General features: G+C 42.2%; 1 protein-coding gene across 5 annotated transcripts; it reads left to right on the plus strand.

The window, feature by feature from the left end:
• The first annotated feature begins 8,612 nt into the window (after positions 1-8,612).
• On the plus strand, positions 8,613-17,764 carry LOC147424587 (uncharacterized). 5 transcript variants are annotated; one of them, XR_015186496.1, is made up of 4 exons: positions 8,613-8,845; positions 9,092-9,228; positions 9,459-9,526; positions 16,632-17,764. XR_015186496.1 is itself a non-coding variant. In XM_086500741.1 (3 exons), exons 1-2 carry the CDS (start codon positions 8,751-8,753, stop codon positions 9,207-9,209), a joined length of 213 nt encoding a protein of 70 aa, XP_086356867.1. In that variant the 5' UTR covers positions 8,613-8,750; the 3' UTR covers positions 9,210-9,228; positions 9,459-15,419. The 5 variants fall into 5 exon arrangements, 1 of the variants encoding a protein (XP_086356867.1); XR_015186497.1 differs by having other exon boundaries at positions 8,709-8,845; positions 9,092-9,526; positions 16,632-16,735; positions 16,843-17,706; XR_015186498.1 differs by having other exon boundaries at positions 8,709-8,845; positions 9,092-9,526; positions 16,632-16,958; positions 17,280-17,705.
• Positions 17,765-19,834: the final 2,070 nt, after the last annotated feature.

Here is a 19,834-nt window from a genome sequence, read left to right on the forward strand (position 1 = left end):
TGAAGAAGAGCCTGCATGAGAGATGCACGCCTTGGTGGAGCTTCTGCTAGAGATGGAGAAGGGCCTGCATGACCCAATGTGCAAAATTCAAACAAAGGAGGAGGGGGGGAAGAAAGAGAGAGAAGAGAACCTTTCTCACACCCCATGAGATAGAGAGAGAAGGTATGAACTCTAAATCCCTCCTCCTTGTCTTCTAGCCTTCATGTCACAGACATCGACACGTGTAAAGGCAAGTCGTTTTGCCATTATCTATACTCTTTATAATGCAGCTTAAATTTTTTGAGCTCAAAGAGCCCCTCCACGTGTCGCTACCTTCTTACTTCTCCAAAGGCTTTCAACTCCAATAAAGGGCTTTCAAATCAAAAAACCTTTAAACTCAAAAAAAAAGTAGAGAGAGAGAGAGAAGAACGTTCCATAACAAAAATAACCTTGCACGTTTAGTTCTACCTCGAAGGGGAAAAAACATAAATACACTCGCGGGACAGTCAGCGAGTTCTTTGTCAGTTGTTGTCAGTGACCGTGTCCATTAATTGTGCACTGCATTGTGACGTGCACCAGGTCAAACCCAGCATGCAGCGAGTCCTTTGTCAGTTGTCAATGACCATGTCTATTGACTGCGCGCTGCATTGTGACATCCACCATATCAAACCCAGCGTGCATTTGTGTGTGTGTGTGTGTGTGTGTGTGTGTGAGAGAGAGAGAGAGAGAGAGAGAGAGAGAGAGAGAGAGAGAGAGAGAGAGAGAGAGAGAGAGAGAGAGAGAGAGAGAGAGAGAGAGAGAGATCATGGCTCGATGCTGTGCAGTGTGCATGTCAGTTGTGTGTGTGTGTGTGAGAGAGAGAGAGAGAGATAATCTCAACAAAGTGGCCACTGTGTGTGTGAGAGAGAGAGAGAGAGAAAGGATGAATTCTATCATCACGTCAACATCAGTGAGTTTTGTGTGTGTGTGTGTGTGCGCGTGCAAGAGAGAGAGAGAGCCTACTCAGCATGGCCGACGTCTGGCAACACGGCCCTGTGCATGAATGTGTGAGAGAGAGATACATCGATGTCTCAAGAATCACAACTAATCAGCACGACCTTATGCGCCTACTGATCAGGAGGTTGATGTAGTGCAACTCTCTCTCTCTCTCTCTCTCTCTCTCTCTCTCTCTCTCTCACACACACACACACACACACACACACACACATACCCCAAGGTTGCAACTTGCATGATCATTTAAGCGATTTGGGCGTCGGGTCTGTGTGTGTGCAACTGCATCCATCGACAGAATTGTGGTTTATGTAGATGAGAGAGTGCATCGTTGAGCTGGTCCTTGGACTACTGAGTGGGTGCGTGTGTGAGAGAGTGAGAAACACCGTTACACCACACGTGGTGCTGAGAAGGAGGTTGAGTGCTTGCGAGAGAGAGAGGCCACATGCAGCAAGTTCCATTTGTCTTGCATCTGCAGTGAGGCCATATTGACTTACTGTTTTGTTCAAGACCTTCTTGTGTGTGCATGCCTTGCGATTCCAAAATCCAAAATCGCGACAATTAAAGCTCGGTGGTCCTCCCTCGGCAAGTGAACAAGGCGGGAAAATCACGGGCGATGAAGGCAAACGGCGAGGGGGAACTTTGAAGGCGAGCAGTGGTGGGAGGCGAGAACAAGTGGCAAGCGACTATCAAAGACAAGTGGCAAGCGATGAAGGCGGGAGTGAGTGAATTGAGAGCTGTGAACAACAACCCTCGAGTTATATTTGAAGGTTCTCACGATGCATTTATCTTTGTGTTTCATGTGTGTGATCATCTTGAGGTGTTCTCAAGGTCGAAATGAAAATTTGAAAATTACAAATTTTGACATAAAAATTATAATTTTTACACTGAACCTGTCTTTTTTACATTGCATTGCTCAATTCAAATATGTTAGCGTTCGTGTCAGCGTGAGTATGTAGGGAATTAAATTGTAGCACATGGGACGGGTTGAAGGTGTACACATACGTGAAACTAAGAACTCATTGTTCGTAGGATGCGTGCGCAGGTATATGATTTCCCACTTACCGAAGTGCTTGATACACTCCATGTTTGGAAGGCCAAGTCTTGGAGCCCATTGATTACCGGATCTTATTAAAAGGTTCAAAACTCTATTTTGTTCAAATATCTATTGTCTTAAATCTAGCACTAGGTCTTCTCTCCAAATGTACTTGTGTTTTGACGTGGTGTAATCTCTTGGACTACTTCAATTATTGGGTTATGTCCAACATAGGTAGGGCCACGAAGCTCTTTAACTTTTTTCATTTACAAATTGTTAGTGATGAGAGGAGGTTGAAACAAGGTGTTGTGATTGGCAATGTTTTGGGACATGTAAGTCGAGTGTAGTATATTCAGAGAAAATAAGCTTTAGGATTTTTAAAAATTGAGGATGTGATTGTTATCATGGGCTGATAATTGATTGTTTATTGCAATTGTGATGTAAGTAATGTTTATTGCAATTGAGGATGTGATTGTTATCATGGGCTGATAATTGATTGTTTATTGCAATTGTGATGTAAGTAATGTGGAAAATTTGATGCAAGGAGGCAAACACGTGATTAGCACAAGGCATGAATTAGGAAAATCTATCAGGGCTACATGCAATCTTAAGGTTAATGTGAAACCTTGGGAGTTGCAACTCTTGAAGTGCGCTTGCACGAGGTCACATTTGACGAATGTGTGTGTGGCTTTGCAAGAAAAGAGTGAGTGGTGGCCAATGGGGTGATGATAGGTCATGCGTAATATGCGTTTGTGGCCATAGGCGGGTGCTGACATGCTACACGTCATCCTTTTGTGCGTGGAACTGCTAATGTGCTATGGCTCAATGTTCCTTGGTTGACATGGATACCGAGATTGGTTGTGCATGTAATGACAAGATGTCCTAGGTAGAACCCGGCCAAGGATTTTGTGTGGGAAAACTCTCATGGAAAATATATGCGATGGAGTACGGCATGACATCAATGGATGCCATGTGCTAATGGACATGTAGACCAGTGCAAAATGGAGTAGAGGGGCAGTGTATAAGGATTGTGGGTTGAGTGTAGGCCGATCAAGGTATCCCTTATGTGGAAACTATGTGTTGATCTGCAAGGAAAATGGTTGGAAGCCCTTATGAGTGATGTGCGGGTAGAGATTATGGCAATGAATGCCTACCAAGCGAGTGTATTAGCCAATTGTCTTGACATGGGAATGTTGTGCTTCCCAAGAGAGTGTATGGATTCTGAATAGGAACAAGCTAAGAACATGTGCTAGCTAATGCAAGATAATGACATTGAACTAGCCATGTTGGCTTTGGGGTGTTTATGGAGATGTAGACAACGTATGTTGGAGCATATGTCTAATCCCTTGGGATATGACTCATGGTGCATATTATCAAAGAATGTGTTGGGTGTGGTTTTGCGCATGCCGATATGCATGAATGTAACATTTACAAATGCACCTAGATGTTGTGAATGTTGTCTCTTGGAAAAAAGATCCATTGTTTGTGACATGCATTTCATTTGAAGACACGATGATGCCACCCCCCCCCCCCCCCCCCCCCCCCCCCCCCCCCCCCCCCTCCTTCTTCCCTTTGATAAAAATTATAATACAATGCATGTTGTTCGATGAACTTTATAATTGCATCATGTGTGCTTTTGTATATCATCTCAATGTGGTAAGGATAAACATGCAGGCTTTTGATTTCACATCTATATGCACTAGAGTTGCACATGAGCAATGTGGAATAGTATATTACACGACCTCTTGACACAAGAAAGTTCTAATGGTGGTGGTGGTCCTAGGAGGGTCTGGGAATGTGGTGAAATATTTTGGAAATAGACTTTTGAAACTAAAAGAGGAATGGGTGAGCTTGCATGTACATATGTATGTGTGATCATGCATGCATGTGGTGTCTATGTGTGTGACTTTTCCATTGTGTGCCTTTTATGCTTTATGTAAATAGAGATAGACTCTAAGAGAGAAGTTAAGACTTGGGGATTTAACTCCCCAACTTCCAAAATATGTAGCAAACGAGTGCTCATGTATCCCGGTTTGTAATGTAAATTTCTCAATCAAAATTTAAAAATCACGGTTGTGATACAGTTGGACCTTGATTTTCAAGGTAAAAATATGGACATTTTTGCTATAAATCTCAGTAAAAATCTTAAATTTTGTCAAAGAAATGTGGTTGTCTCATTGCTTTTCCCTTCAAAAACCATGGTAGACAAAATGTTTTTTTTGAGCAATGAAGCAAACCAATATGTAAGCGCACACCTAAGATGATAACATCACCATTTTATCATACATTTTTCCCAATAAAAACATACTGGGATAATACATATTAAACAAAACAAAGAGTGGTTACAACATGATGGAATCTGTTGAGGTTACGTGGACCATGAGACCATCAACGCAATGTGATTTGGCTCTAAGCACGCCCATCAAGATATCGAGTTGTTTTTTATGGTGTATTATCTGCTTGATTATGGTAGACTAAGATATCCATCAAGATATTGAGATGTTTCCTAGGTGTGTGTGCATATAGTCACAATCATTTTCTCAAGTGGGGTAGACAAGCATGTCCATCAAACCTATTGAGATGTTTCCTACGGGTATGTGTATTTGGTCCTTATTAAAGTAACAAATTCGTTCAAGTGGGATAGATCGAGTGATCGGATGGACTACATGCTTGTAAATCTACGTGGTTGAGGAAACATATTAGTCTTTTTTGGGACCTCTCTCACCATCTCTCCCCTTCCCTTGGTCTTGGATTTCAAGAAGAGGACATTCCAGAAGATGAGATTTACATATTTGGAACTTGGTAAATATGAGTACATAGAGACTTGAGATTTGAGGAGGGAGTTTTGAGGAGGGAAATTTTCAGCCAAGGAGGCCAAAAAAAATGTTCTAGCATAGAGGTGAACAATAGAAAACAATCAAGAAGCATAAGGTTCTCTCTCTCTCTCTCTCTCTCTCTCTCTCTCTCTCTCTCTGTGACTAATGCAAAACTTTTTAAATGTTGGATAGAGATGACAATGCTTATTTGATGTCTTTCACTCTACATTTTCTAGATTAAAACCTTCTCTTCTGGTCCTGTTTGGGCAGTGGATGAAATATCATGAGCTCGAGGATATTTCTGTTCTTAATACTATCCACTCACAATTGTGAGTTTTGCACCAAAAAAAAAAACCTTCTCTTCTTTGTCTCTCTTCTCTCCTATTGGGGTTGTGTCACAAATACAACCTTGACAAGGTGGTATTCATTATTTTAGAGTCAAGGTTTTCCATGGAAATATCATTTGTATAAAGAATAAAAATTGCAAGCTTAACAAGTAAGAGAAGTTGTGGAGGTGCATCCAAAAGGTTATGCCAGGGTGATTGTAACATTTTGTGATTAATACAATTCAAGCTCAGCCGAGTACTTTAGAAAAAAGAAAAAGACAAGATGAGGTTAAAATAATGTCAACACTTGATTACAAATGATGATAGTACACTTTTGCTGCAATGAGGAAGTGTGTGAAGTATAGATTATATATAGTGTGATGTTTCTAAACAATTCAAGCAAAGTAAGCGCCACTTAGATTGTGGGTATCACACATGTCAACTTGAGGCTTTTCTTGGCTTATTTTCAACTTCTTTTACTGAAGGCCCATGATTGAAACTCTTGAAGGACTTTATGATTTCAAGGGGTATAAAAAAATATATGTGTGTGATTCAAGGGTTATGGTGAATGGAGTTTATGCTTTTGAAGGGCATTAAAAATTTAATTTGTGTTATATTGATTGTGTTTGGTGGAAATCATTTCTTTGTTTTTGTTGCCATCAGAAGCATCATTCTTGGAGGCTGTGGGAGTCTCACTCCTATGGCGGAGAAAATTACGTAGGAGCAATCAATCACACAAGACCTCCAAATATAGTATAGAAGTCTTGATTATGAGAGTTTGCATGTGCATACATACACAGGGAGTGATAAGGGAGGGGCACTATTATTGTGGTAGGAACAATCACAATAGACTTCAACGAACAGTATTGGGGGGAGAAATGAAATGAAATGATATATTAACGTCTTCAAAAGGCCCAAATGACCTATGAGACCATCAGATACAAAGTGGTGAATCTAATACAATGCCTGAAGTACAAGTACAAAAAAGTACTGAATGTAAAATGTGAAATGTGAAATGTAGAATAGGCCCTCAATGACACTATGGGTGTCGTGCTAGAATGCCTCTGATCGTCTGCTGGAGAGAGAGAGAGAGAGAGAGAGAGAGGGAGAGAGAGAGAATGAATTATCATCAGTAAACATCAAATTGACATATGGGACCAAATAAAAAATGCTACATGCTCTATGTTGATTTGATCAATGAATCTTGAGATTTGAAGATTACGTATTTAAGGATGGCAACTAAAACTCCAGGAGGGCTAGGAGAGAAAGGTATGTTGGCAATGGTTGAGGTTGAAATGTGAGAAAAGCAAGCTTAATGTGATTAGAAACTGAGCACTCACATAGAGTATGATGATTAGACTCCCAAAGTCTCAAGGCACATAATGTGCATACATGAGAGACTTTTCCATGATGCCTCAACATTATGTTATGCATTGAGAGGAGCATGTTAGATGGATACTATGGTGTGGTTTAGATAAAGGAGTAGATTCAATCATGTAAAAAAAGCTCACGTTATGAGGATTTGAGCACTCAAGTAGGACATGAAGCTCAGATGCTTGAATTTACAAGAGACATAATGTACATATAAAAAGAGACTTTTTTCAGTCCTCAACATTGCATCTTGCATCTAAGGGAGTGGGAACCAAGCCGGATGGCTACCATTGTGCAAAGTGTGGATAATTAGGGAATAATCTCAATCATCTCAATGAATATAGTCTCCTTTCCCAAGTAAAAACATACTTTTGTAATTAGAGAGAGAGAGAGAGAGAGAGAGAGAGAGAGAGAGAGAGAGAGAGAGAGAGATCATTGCATGCTTACAAGTCAAGACTTCAATTTTGCAGCATGCCCTTAGTTTAGCATAATGTTCAAAACACTTGCAGAGATAAATAAGTAAGCAATTATTATTTTTTCTTTTGCTGCCATCAAATACAAAAATAACTTGCATATGTATTTTTGTGATTGGGTGATGATGTATGCTATTGTCATATCTGTCATACGTGGTTCACAACATAGGTAGAGATACAAGCATGTGAGGCATCTAAAGAGAATTGTAGACGGACATACCAATTACCTTTCTGCGGAAACTAAAAGAAAGCTAACTCAGCTCTTAGTCCTCATCATTTCATAATTTACTGCTATAGTTGGTTTGTACCATCGAGATTTAAAGCATTGTGCTCCCAATGTAGACCAAGGAGAGCATGAAATCTTTGACTATCACTTTCAACAATGCAACAAACTTTATATGCGTAGAAATAAAACATTGATTATTTTGTAGCTAAGGGAAGATAACATTTTAACAATAGAAATCATATTAATTGGCCGCAGCAACGGGCGGGTCACATACTAGTTATATGATAGAAGTAGATAGATGGCTAAAACAAAGAAGAAGAAAACAAGTTTGTATCATTTACTTTCCACTTGGCACTAATCGACCACTGATATTCAACGATCCACAATTTCTCCCAAGCATTCCATGCTTTATAAACCCCTTATACAAGCAAAAAAAATTTGGTCAAAGGACAAAAAGAATACTTAACATCAAGGTTCCAGGTTTTTCCCTCTCAGAAAGCCAGAAAGATTAGTCTTTCTCATCGTTAAGCAATGACGAAATAGCTTAGAACCTCAAGAGGAGAAACATATTTATCAAGATTTTAATAAGTATCTTTGTCCAAAGGAACTAGCTTGGTTGGACAATTGTTCTCCATGACGTGTGTCATGGGTTCGAATGCTACCAAGTTACCTGATAGCGCTCACAGACATTAATTGTATATGTGAGCAAGAGTGCTACCAAGTTACCTGATAGCGCTCACAGACATTAGTTGTATATGTGAGCAAGAGTGCTTATGTTGCTTTAAAAAAAAAAGATTTTAATAAGTGTCTTATAAAATTCTTGAGCATTGTGATAATAGAAAGCAACGTTTATTTTGTGAAAGAAGTATTTACCAGGATTATGTAAAAGAGATTTTGGGAATGCTGCAAGGAGAGATGCACCACTTGGCAGCATGTCATTGGTTGATTATAAAAGGCAAAGAAAAATGGAACGCTAAGCTAAAAAAGGGTCGCACTAAAATTAGATCCCTTGGCCAATTGTAGATGGCTACACAGGCTGCCATCTCTTTGACCTTAGCCCTCACTGAATCACCCGCGATCTGCTCTCCTCCTCTCTTTCTATGCGCCATCTCTTGTTTCCTTCAGATGGGATCTCTCTCTGTCCAGGGGCAAGGCAGCACATCACATCATACGTCCAACCACAAAGCAGGATACAATCGCAAGGCCTCGCATGAGAGAGAGAGAGAGAGAGAGAGATGCAGATACATGATGACGTATGCCAAGAACTGTAAGTCATGTAGAAATTTGGAGCAGATTCGAGAAGGACTGGATTGGACGAAGATGAAGAGGTGCAGAGGCTGTACGGAATTGGATGTCCGAGAATTGAAAGGCTTGGTGGACAAAGAGTGTGAAAGAACCGAATGGGTTGGGGGTGAAGCAGAGAAGATGGTTGGGGGTGAAGCAGAGAAGATGGTTGAGGGTAGACGAGCAAGATAAAGAGGAAAAGCTGCCAAAACTTGGAAGCAGTAAGCAGAGCCGCCATGGAGAAAGGCGATGAAGAAGAAGCAGCTTGGGAAGAAACGCTTGAGAAAAATCAAAGCAGAGGGCCCTTGTGAGTCATCAATGAGCACCAGAAGGTCCAGAACGCGGTTCGTCTTCTTCTCTCTCTCGCTCCAGTGTCTCTGTCCGCCGCTTAACTTCGCTTAACTTGCACTACAGAGCATTGATTTGGATTTTACTTGCATAATAGTATTTTCTTATTCTAGTTACCATTTAAAGTTAAGCGACCAGTCCCACACTAAGGCTTACATTGAAATATGCTCACCTCCACAATCTTGTGCGGTGAGTGGAAGCATGCTTCAAAAACCTTACGCCGGAGTTTTTTGGCGCAGCAGGTTCCGGGTGGCCGATTTTATTGAAGATGTTAAGCGAAGTTGTGCTTCACGCTTTTATTCATATTTGGGGAACATTTTGGTGCTCGAAGTTGGGGATCGTTTCATTCTTTCTTCATGAAGCTTGGGAGTTGTTGCGGGTGAGAGATTGATGATGTTCTCCTTATCATATGTCATGTGTGAGTGATCATGTTAGAGTAGAAGTAGGAGATGTGGTAGAATTTGTAAGAGTGTGAGAATTTGGAGATGTTTTTGAGAAGTAAGATGAAGATGTGGGTTTGTTTGTGTTGAAGAAGTTTGGGGAAGTGGTTCGAGGGAAGTGAACCAAACAGTTTGTTAAGTATGCTGAATCAGGGATGTTCTTCATCAGTTTTGTTCGCGGGAGCTCACAAGCTAAGTGAGAGAGAAATGATAGCCTCCAATTTTGTCATCAAAAAGGTTAGAAGATGCAAATTTTTGACGACATGTCATTTTTTTTACCATTGGTTATTGGCATCTATGCCTATGTGTTACTTGTTGCCTACATAGTATAGCGCTACACAAAGAAACTGAGAGGGAGAGAAAAACACTGCAGGGCTTAGTTAGAGAGAGGGCCGCCTGCAGAGGTCGTGAGGCAGAGCTGAGAGTGGGGTGGCCATGGAACGGTGAGAGCTAAGTAGGGCTGTTGCGTGCTCATTACTTGTGTAGGGTCGCGGACCAGTAGAGGGTTGCAAGCCGAGAAGAGGGCTACCTGTTGTGTGTCAATTAGAGGCACCGCAAGTTGCCAAAGAGGAGAGTAGGGCCCGAAATGGTTGCATGGTGGGGGCTGCAAGAAGAGAGAGGAGGAGCGTGATCATGAGGCAAGCCAAGAAGGAGCAGGCCGCTCTCTGTGTTCAGAAATAGAGAGAGAGATCACTTCATCAGGTTGGAGCCGAGAAAGAAAGAGCGAGAGAGAGATTCTGATGCAAGAAAGATAGAGACGATAATGATTTTCTGTGTAAGCGCTGCCTGTGTGTGTTATTGAGATTAGAGAGAGAGAGAGAGAGAGAGAGAGAGAGAGAGAGAGAGAGAGAGAGAGAGAGAGTAAGTTTTCTGCTTCTGTAGCGCAAGATTAGTGAGAGAGCTAATATGCAAGCTTGGGAGAGAAGGAGCCGCAGAAAGGGCTGCCATCACCTCTACACTGCGTAGTATAGCGCTACAGTAAGAGGCATAGTGAGAGTGAGAGAAAGAGAGAAAGAGAGAAAGAGAGAGAAATTTGGAAAGCAAATTCAAAATCTTGCTGCGGAGTGACTCACTTTCAAGTGAGAGGAGCCGCTGCTCGATTTCGGACGGAGACGGAAAGCAAAACACTCGAAATCAAAAGTTAAAATTCACTGGTTAGTTTTTCTTGATTTCCAAACAAGTTCATAACACTAGAAAGAGGTATTGTAGTTTCATTATTTGCATTGCTAGCTTCATAATTGAAAACAAATCTGATCGTTTGAAGATGTATCTACATCAAAATCATACTTGGAAATGAAATGTTGCATATTGTTGCATGATTGATGGCATTTGGGAAGGGAAATTAAATCATTGACAGTTTTTGGCATTTCAATGGAATATTACATTTTACAATATTATTCTTACAAGATTATTCTGGTGTTTTTCATTGAAAAGTTTGCAAATCTATTCAGCGATTTTAGTTGAAATGTTCAATAATCTGAAATCCAATGAGTGATTGATTTGTTCTACGAGTCTAGAATGTGTGAGTTTTGAAGTGTAGTTTCGAACTCCAGCGGTCAAGTAAATGTCTAAATGCTTGTATGCTGATAAATCTTGGCTAAAAACTCCATTAAAAATGTATATGAGAACTCGGATTTTAACCATAAATAGCATATCTAGAGATGCATACATGAGAAATAGTGTATATTAGAGAGTTGGACTACGAAATTGGGAGGGCAGATATATTTGGACTACGAAGCATAGTAAAGTAAGTGAAATACGAACGCATAAGCAAAAAATTGCTAAAAAGAACTTGAAAGCCGCACAATTATGGCAAACTAGTGCACGTCTAGGTTAGTTAGGGGACCGTTGGGTTACTTGAACGTTATTTAGAAGACTTGGAAGGCGACGTTCAGCAGGTACAGACAATCAGACATATAAGCATCTCCCTCTCTATCGGCTTTCAAGATCATACATATGATCTCCCCCTCTATCTCGGTGTTTCTGTAACCGGCCTGTTCAATCCAAAAAGGGCGGTAGACTTTACTTTAAACCTTGATTTAGCTTTCACCCATTATTAGTCGTCTATTTTACCTGTACTTTCAAGACACAACAAAGGGGAGAGGGATACAGGCTGCTAGATTGCACCTGTATGAGTAGACGGACACCAGATTGGCCCCTAACTTAGGCGCCCCTTTCGGTATTTCTTTATTGTTCAAAAGAGGGAATAAACGCTGTGGTTCCCTACAAGCTGCCCCGCACAAACTCGGCTGAATTTCCACTGTTCCAGCCTGATTTTGGCAGCATAACTGTACTAGAACCCTTCACAATCAGTATTCCCACGCATTGGATGACTTTCCCGACGCATACGGGCACTTTGCCAAACCTGGCGAGAATCTGCAGCACGCTGAATTCTCTGTTTTCAGCCCTGAAAATGCGCCAGATCGCCTGTACAACGGTCCCCTTGCGTCCCCGAACCTCCTGGGGATATTAGGGTCCGTTTAGGGCCAAAACCCTAAACCTGCAAAAATACACAGCAGGCTGTAATTCGCTGTTTCGGGCTCCGTTTCGCGTGCCGGTCGCATCCGTAGCAAGTCCTCGAGCTCCCGCACCTGTAGGGCTACTTGCCCTTTGAATCGGACGAGATTTCTGGCGTGAAACCTCTCCGAATTCACCTGTACCTGCGGGGGGGATTAGCCGCTAGCTAATCCAGTACCTGTGCAAGAGGCTCTTGCCTCGGCAATCGCGCATGAACCCACACAACTGTACATTGGTCAAATGAAGAGCCCACTAGAGGGGCATAACATACTGCCAAAGGGGAGAGAGAGGGCAGTGCGTAGCGTGCAGGGCATCACTCCTGGCACCGCACTGTGCATAAGAGGGAAAGCAAGCACTCCATAGCTCTTAACCTGTGACAAAACTGAAAATGAGGCTCTCCCCCTCCTAAATTCAGCGCCACTTCTTGTTGCATGAGGCAAGTGCACCAGAAGGTGCCACTTGGCACATTTATAAGCATTTTCCCGTTTCGGGGTTGCCGTCTAAAAATATCCCAACCGGTTGCCCAGTTGACTTCACGGCAGAGTAAGAAAATGTTCCCTTTGTCATTCCGGAGGTAATGACGCCAACACATTTTCAGGTCCCAAAATAGCAGTTCCCTAAATTTTAGGAGATGCTGCCATTGTATCTTTCTAGGTCATCCGACCCTCTTTGTACACTGCGGCCACATCCAAAACTGAAATGTAGCCTCTGTAGCAAAGGATTCCACTTTGGCTAGTCAATGACCCCACTTGGCTAACCATAGTCCTTGTCCAACCTTAGTGCTCTCTTGCCCTCAGGCCTGGACTCCCTCTGGACAGTTCCACACTAGCTATGCAATGCAGGGCAGTTAGATTTCCCGAGGGGTGCTTCCAAAAAGTGAAAGTAAATAGATAATAAGAAAGAAATCAACAAAAAGGATAGATAGTAGTCACACGCTGGTGACAGTTTCTCTCTTTGCTCCAGGTGCAGTGGCCTCATGTTTTCCCCACAAGCAGCAAGCTAAGAAACGTGATTGGCGGAGCACCGAGGACCAGAGGAGGTGGACCAGAGTGTTGGTGCTGCTCTTAAGTGATAATCGGATGGCTCTATGCTCACATACATTTTTGAGAGCTGATATGAGCGCACACAGATAGTCCCAGATGCTCCTCATTTCCTGCAGAATCAGGGGTGCCTGACGTTCCTGTGACAAGATATATTACAGCACTACTTGGAAGCTTGTTGTTGGTGTAATCCACAACTTTGAGAGCATTGTTTAAAGGCTCTTGATTGAAGCAGTACTGTCAATAGACTAAGATGTATTACTCCTTTCTTCTGTATGTTGTAGCAGAAACTTGGGTTTCAATTGGCTTTCCTAATAATGAAGGGTGGCAGTGATGGACAGGATGGTGGGCTCATCAGTTAGAACTCACATGCCGCGATTAGGGAGGAGAAGTACCACTTAGAAGACAAGAAGAGGAGGCTGGGAGAGTTTCTACCAATGACGCGAAGAAAAACCGCAGAAGTATAGAGAGATCAACTGAGGAAACTTGCGCTTGCCTTGCCCAATAAACACAGCTGGGAGGTAGATGATCCCCACTTCGACGTACCAATGTTGAATTATGCTACTGCTCGAAATTCAAATATGGTCGCTGCCACTTACGTGAGTCTGTCACCCCTCTTACTAGTAGTGAAGTGACCTCCTTAAAAATCACTCAAACACCTCAGTCGTGTTGCACAATGCGGCCTCCCAACTGAATCACTCAAATGCGGTGTTTTTCATAAAGCCCAAAAAGTGCTCGATGAGATTCCTGTCTGGAATGCTGTCTCTTGGAATGCTCTAATCGCGGGATATGCCCAATAAAGGGAGGGCCAGGAAGTGCTAGGCTTTTTTCAGCAGATGCAAAGAGAGGGAAGCTCTCCCAAATGCAATCACCTATGCTTGTATCTTCAAGGCATGTGGCATTATGCAGATGCTGATATGGGCAAAAGAATTCACGATGATATTGTTAGCCAGAGGTTGTAAAAAAAAAACGAGATACTTGGCACTACCTTGGCATGTATACTAAATGTGGTGCACTTGAGAAAGCACAAAAAGTGAGTGATTGAGGAGCTTACTGTTCAGAGCGGCATCTCTTCGAATGCACTGACTACAGGGCTGTAAAAAAAAAACGAGGTACTTGGCATTGTCTTGGCATGTATACCAAATCATGGTGCACTTGAGAAAGCACAAAAAGTGCTTGAGGAGCTTACTGTTTGGAGTGGCATCTCTTCGAATGCTCTGACTGCAGGATATGCACAAGAGGAGCAGGGCTAGGAAGCTGTGGACTGTTTTCTGCAGATGCTGATATGGACACAAAAATTCATGATGATAGCTGTGGACTGTTTTCAGCAGATGTGAAGCAAGAGCTACATCCAGATGCAGTCACCTACGTGTATATCTTAAAGGCATGTGGTTCTTTGCAAGATGTTGATATGGACACAAAAATTGACAATGATATTGTTACTCAGATGCTATTGAAAAGAGATGTCATGCTGACACTCCCTTGGTCGATGTGTATGCCAAATGTGGTGCACTTGAGAAAGCACAAATAGTGCTCGAGGAGCTTTTTGTTCGGAACAACACTCTTGGAATGCATTGATTGCAGGATACACACAACAGGAGTAGGGCTAGAAAGCTCTAGGCTATTTTCAGCAGATGCACACTGAGGGCCTTTGTCCAGATGCAATCACCTACGCATGGCATCTTGAAGGCATGTGGCTCTATGTAAGATGCTAATATGGGCACAAAAATTCACAATTTCTTTGTTCGTCAGAGGCTTTTGAAAATAGAAGTTGTGGTTGGCACTCCCTTGGTCGGTATGTATGTCAAATGTGGTACGTTTCACAAAGCATAAAAAGTGCCTGAGGAGCTTCTTGTCCGACGCACTGATTACGGGATATGCGCAACAGGAGCAAGGACAGAAAGCTCTAGGCTGTTTTTAACGGATGCAAAGCGAGAGTATCTCTCACCATTCAGTCAGCTATACTTTTCGCTTGAAGGCATGTGACATTACCAGTAAGAGAAGGACAAACCATCACTCTTCTTCTTGTAGCTAGCTACCTCCTTTGGTAAACATTACCAGTGCTTTAATCACTAAGGCTTTGTCTTCCCACAAATTCTTTCATGTGTTACCGCAATCCTAGAGAATTTTGAAATCAGCTCATCTAGTTCTAACTTAGTGAATGCCATGAACTTCGTGGAGATTCTCGCTGATACCACATGTGGCTCTCTGCTACATGAGCTGTAGGTTTGCTCTTTTGTTTCCTCGTGTTGAATGTTGTTTTAGCCCAATGCCACTGTAAGGTGATTTGATAGGCATGCGTATGCAACAAGTATGCTCTTACGACTCTAGCAAGACCCTCCTCCCTTCTGCTTACTACTTGCTATCATGTCAATATATTTAAGGTTTTTGATTGCCTCGTTGACAATACATATGGGATGAAGTTGGAGAAAGCGATGGAGAGAGAAGGGAGATGTTGCTACAGCTTGAAGAGGAATGCCTCGAAGTATATCAAAAGAAAGTTGACCAAGCAAGCCATTCCAGGTCTCCCCTGCATCAAGAAATTGCAGATACTGAAGCAGAAATTGATTTGTCTGCTTACTACTGCTATCATGTCAATATATTTAAGGTTTTTGATTGCCTCGTTGACAATACATATGGGATGAAGTTGGAGAAAGCGATGGAGAGAGAAGGAGATGTTGCTACAGCTTGAAGAGGAATGCCTCGAAGTATATCAAAAGAAAGTTGACCAAGCAAGCCATTCCATCCGGTCTCCCCTGCATCAAGAAATTGCAGATACTGAAGCAAAATTGATTTGTTTGTTTTGGATCTAGGTGAACATGGGATCGTTGTAAGGGTAAGAGGATTCTTTTTAATGATTTTCTGCAAGATGCTCTGCATTGGATACCTGATTTTTATCTCAATGCTTGAAATGTGATGGAGTGCTAGTAATTAGAATGAAATTTTGGTTATGTTGCAAGGTGTGAATGTTTTTAAAGGGTCTAAAAACAGCACAAGTTTCTCTCGCTACTTGGGCAGGTGCAATAAGAGTAATAATCAAAAGCTTCCAAAGAAGATATGTGCCTCTGTCAATGACGCTATTACTCCTCTCTTACATAAAAGAAGCTTTTCGTTCATCTTGCACTTCTTTTCACATACATTGTAAATACCTGGCCCTACCACATGGTAATTGCCTTGTTCTAAAATAGTGTGACCTTGAGAGCAAGATCAGAGCTTGTTATTGGACAAACCAATTTGTTTGAATGTATCTTGTGAATCATGTGAATCATGCCGATCAAAAGAGGTTTGCAAGGTGTTTGGGCAAAATATTGTGTGACTGCACAAGGAAAACAGATATCAACGCATGTGAAGTGAGGGCCTTTGTCCAGAGGAAATCACCTGCATGTGCATATCTTGATTGCATCAAGCAAGGGCCTCTCTCTTGATGCAATCACATACGTGTGCATCTTGAAGGCATGTGGCTCTACGCAAGATTCTGATATGGGCATAAAAATTCACGTTGATATTGTTGGTAAGGGGTTGTTGAAAAGATATCGTGCTTGACAATGCCTTGGTTGACATGTTTTGCTAAATGTGGTACACTTCAGAGAGCACCAGAACTTCTCGAAAAGCTTCCTATCTAAGTGTGGAATCTTGGAACACACTAATTAACTTGGCCATATTTTGATCAATATATATGTCAAATGGGGTGCCCCAAAGACTACGACTTTGTGTATGTGTGCATGTGAATGTGAGCCTATGGACGAACAGTACGGTGGGTTCAACATCAATCAATATGTTTGCAGACATCGCAGAATGGATGAAGATGGTAGTGGCGGAAGAATGTAAGGAAGTTCTAGAAGCGGTTCCATCCAAGATTTTGTGTTGATCGACACGGCCAATACCAAAGGTACACTTACATTTCGTATTTTCATTTCCTTCATGTGATCTCAAAAGTACTTATATTAAATCATGTACACATTAAAGCAATAAATTTCCATCATTTTTATTCAAAAGATTGTAGATGAAGGTGACAAAGGCTGAAGAATTTTTGTGATGCCCAACAAAGGAACACATAGACAATACGCCATGGCAAGGCAACGTTGAATGATACATGTCTTCATAAAACACCGGTAACGAGTTCTTCCTTGTAAAGCTCTAGTAGTTTTACAATAAGAAAGTCCCTCCAACACTGGAGGAGAAGCATAAGTCCCCCCTCAACACTGAAGGGGATAAAAGTGGCGGGGAAAAGGCATGTTCCCTACGGTATTATTATAAATGTGGAGAACGGTGCCAACTCCACACCATACATATGTATGGTTTTTCTTTTTTTTAATGGGCACAATCATCATAAATACATGAAATGCATCTCATTTTGTTTTTATTATAATGTGGAACTGTTTACATTCATACATCTTTTCATGCAAAATCTCATTTGTGATGCGAGGTCATAGAGCTTTTGGCAAAAGCTTCGAGAAGAGATGCTATGGAGCCATCGTCACGAGCTATGCCATGCGGTAAAATCCACACCATTATCACTATTTTACTTCTTGCTATCTGCACAGTGAGTCAATCAAGGCAAACTAGTTACTATAGAAAATCGTCCCATTCAATTTGCAAATAGAAGAGCCCCTCGCCCCGCCCGTTTCGAGAAAAGTGTGTCTCAACTTAGCCTTAAGCCAGTTAATGTGCAAGTGAAAAAATACATTCCGTTTAGATTTTGCAAAAAAATAGTGTAAATATAGCCAAAAAAAGTTTAAGCTGCTAAATTTCTGCTTAAGATGGTTTAAAGGGATTTATTTGTATATTTTTGGGATAAAGGGTTCCCCCTCCCTTTTTATTTAAAGAAAAGGCCAAAAAATGCCACCAAATACCAACACCACCCCCACCCCCACCCCCACCCCCACCCACCCCAAAAAAAAACCACCGGCAACACAAATCCAATTTCCAAACCCCAAAAAAAAAACACACACACACACACACACACATACAAAGAAACAAGGTGAATATTCACTATGGCTTACATAAGGCTATTGAGAAGAGTTACTATCTACTATCTACTAACATAATATGGCGGAAGGGGGAGTCCTTAACACTTGTCAACATATCCTAGCTTGAGCTTTGGAGGGAGAGAGAGAGAGAGAGAGAGGGGGAGAGGGATTCGCTAATTTGAATTTTGTCGCTGTTCGCATTCTTTCCCTCATGTGCCCAGGGCTCAAACTTGAGAGACGTGGTGACTTTAATGGAGCAACGGAGCATACACGTGGGCGTGCAGCAACTATGGAGGCGGAGTCGAAGCCTGGGGACAAGGCGATGTCGATGCATGGAAGTGGCAGTGAGCAGTCTCTCTCTCTCTCTCTCTTCTCCATCGTCATCTCTCTCCTTCTCTGAAGGACGGGCGCAGAGTCTTTCTATCTGTGACTTTGAAGGACAACAATGGAGCAAGGTCGGGGTCGAGCAGAGCCATCAGGATTTTGGTGTAGCTGAGTCGTTTGCATATGTTGGAAGAGGGAGGAGAGGGCCTCCTCCATGATGGGAGAAGTATAAGGTGGAACACCAACACGAGATTGGGCAAGGCCATCCATGAAGGCCAAAGGTGGAGAGTCCCTACCCTCCATCTACTATCTACTAACATAATATGGCGGAAGGGGGAGTCCTTTACACTAGCTTGAGCTTTGGGGGGGAGAGAGACTTGTGCCCAGGGCTCAAACTTGAGAGGCGTGGTGACTGTAATGGAGCAAAGGAGCATACACGTGGACGTGCAGCAACTATGGAGGCGGAGTCGAAGCTTGGGGACAAGGCGATGATGCATGGAAGTGACAGAGTGCACTCTCTCTCTCTCTCTCTTCTCTCTCTCTCTCTCTCCTCCATCGTCATCTCTCTCCTTCTCTGAAGGACGGGCGCAGAGTCTTTCTATCTGTGACTTTGAAGGACAACAATGGGGGCATGTCGGGGTCGAGCAGAGCCATCAGGATTTTGGTGTAGCTGAGTCATCTGCATATGTTGGAAGAGGGAGGAGAGGGCCTCCTCCATGATGGGAGAAGTATAAGGTGCAACACCAACACGAGATTGGGCAAGGCCACCCATGAAGGCCAAAGGTGGAGAGTCACTACCCTCCATAAAAGTAAAGGGCGACATCAGAGCAGGGAAGGGATTGGGAGCGCTCTCCATCCTCTCTAAAAAACCTTCTTCACATGTAGCTGGGCAAGCAAGATTGCCACCGCCTCTTGTGAGTTTGTGAGTGGCCATGGCCTAGCACATGCTACAAGGCAGTTTGAAGCCACACAATTCTAATCTCTCATTTGCTTTGTGTTGTAGTTGTTCTCACTTAGTTTGAACGGCGGTCACAGTAGACATGTGACTTTCTTACACACACAAATACAGTACCACCACACCTGCCGATTCCATGGCAATTTTTTGCAGTCGAATCGAAGATCGTAAGCTCATGAGTGAGAAACCAATCCCTAAGCATTGCATGTAAATAAAGTCGTAAAGCACCTTTCATTCTTCTATTATCTATACTATATATAATTGAACTTAAAATTTTCAAGGAAGGAGAAGGCATCCATGTGTCACTTTCTCCCTTATTTCAAGAACCTCAAGAAACATTTGGTTTGAAATGTAAAAGTGAAGAGTAAGTGAGAAGTCATTTGGTTTGAAATATAAAAGTGAAGGGTAAGAAACAAGTACTGTGATGGTAAACAATGAAAAGATTTAGTTTTGACTTCTCAGTTTTGTCAAAAAGTCACAATACTTAGTACTATGTATATATTTATATTATTTAAACTTTTTAGGAGGCCATGGAATTTCACTCTAGCCTTCAATTTTGATTACTTTTGTTTTTGTAAAGGGTGGCTCTGCTTCGAAGCTTGGAAAGATAACGAGCAACGAGATGTGTCACGCGTCGATAAGTTGGTCTGCCTCGAATGTGCGTGCGTGCGTGTGTGTGTGTGTGTGTGTGTGTGTGTGTGTGAAAAAAAGAGAGAGAGAGAGAGAGAGAGAGAGAGAG

The sequence above is a fragment of the Adiantum capillus-veneris genome, chromosome 25 (genome assembly GCF_014529385.1).
Source record: "Adiantum capillus-veneris isolate H3 chromosome 25, ASM1452938v2, whole genome shotgun sequence".
Taxonomy (NCBI): Eukaryota; Viridiplantae; Streptophyta; class Polypodiopsida; order Polypodiales; family Pteridaceae; genus Adiantum; species Adiantum capillus-veneris.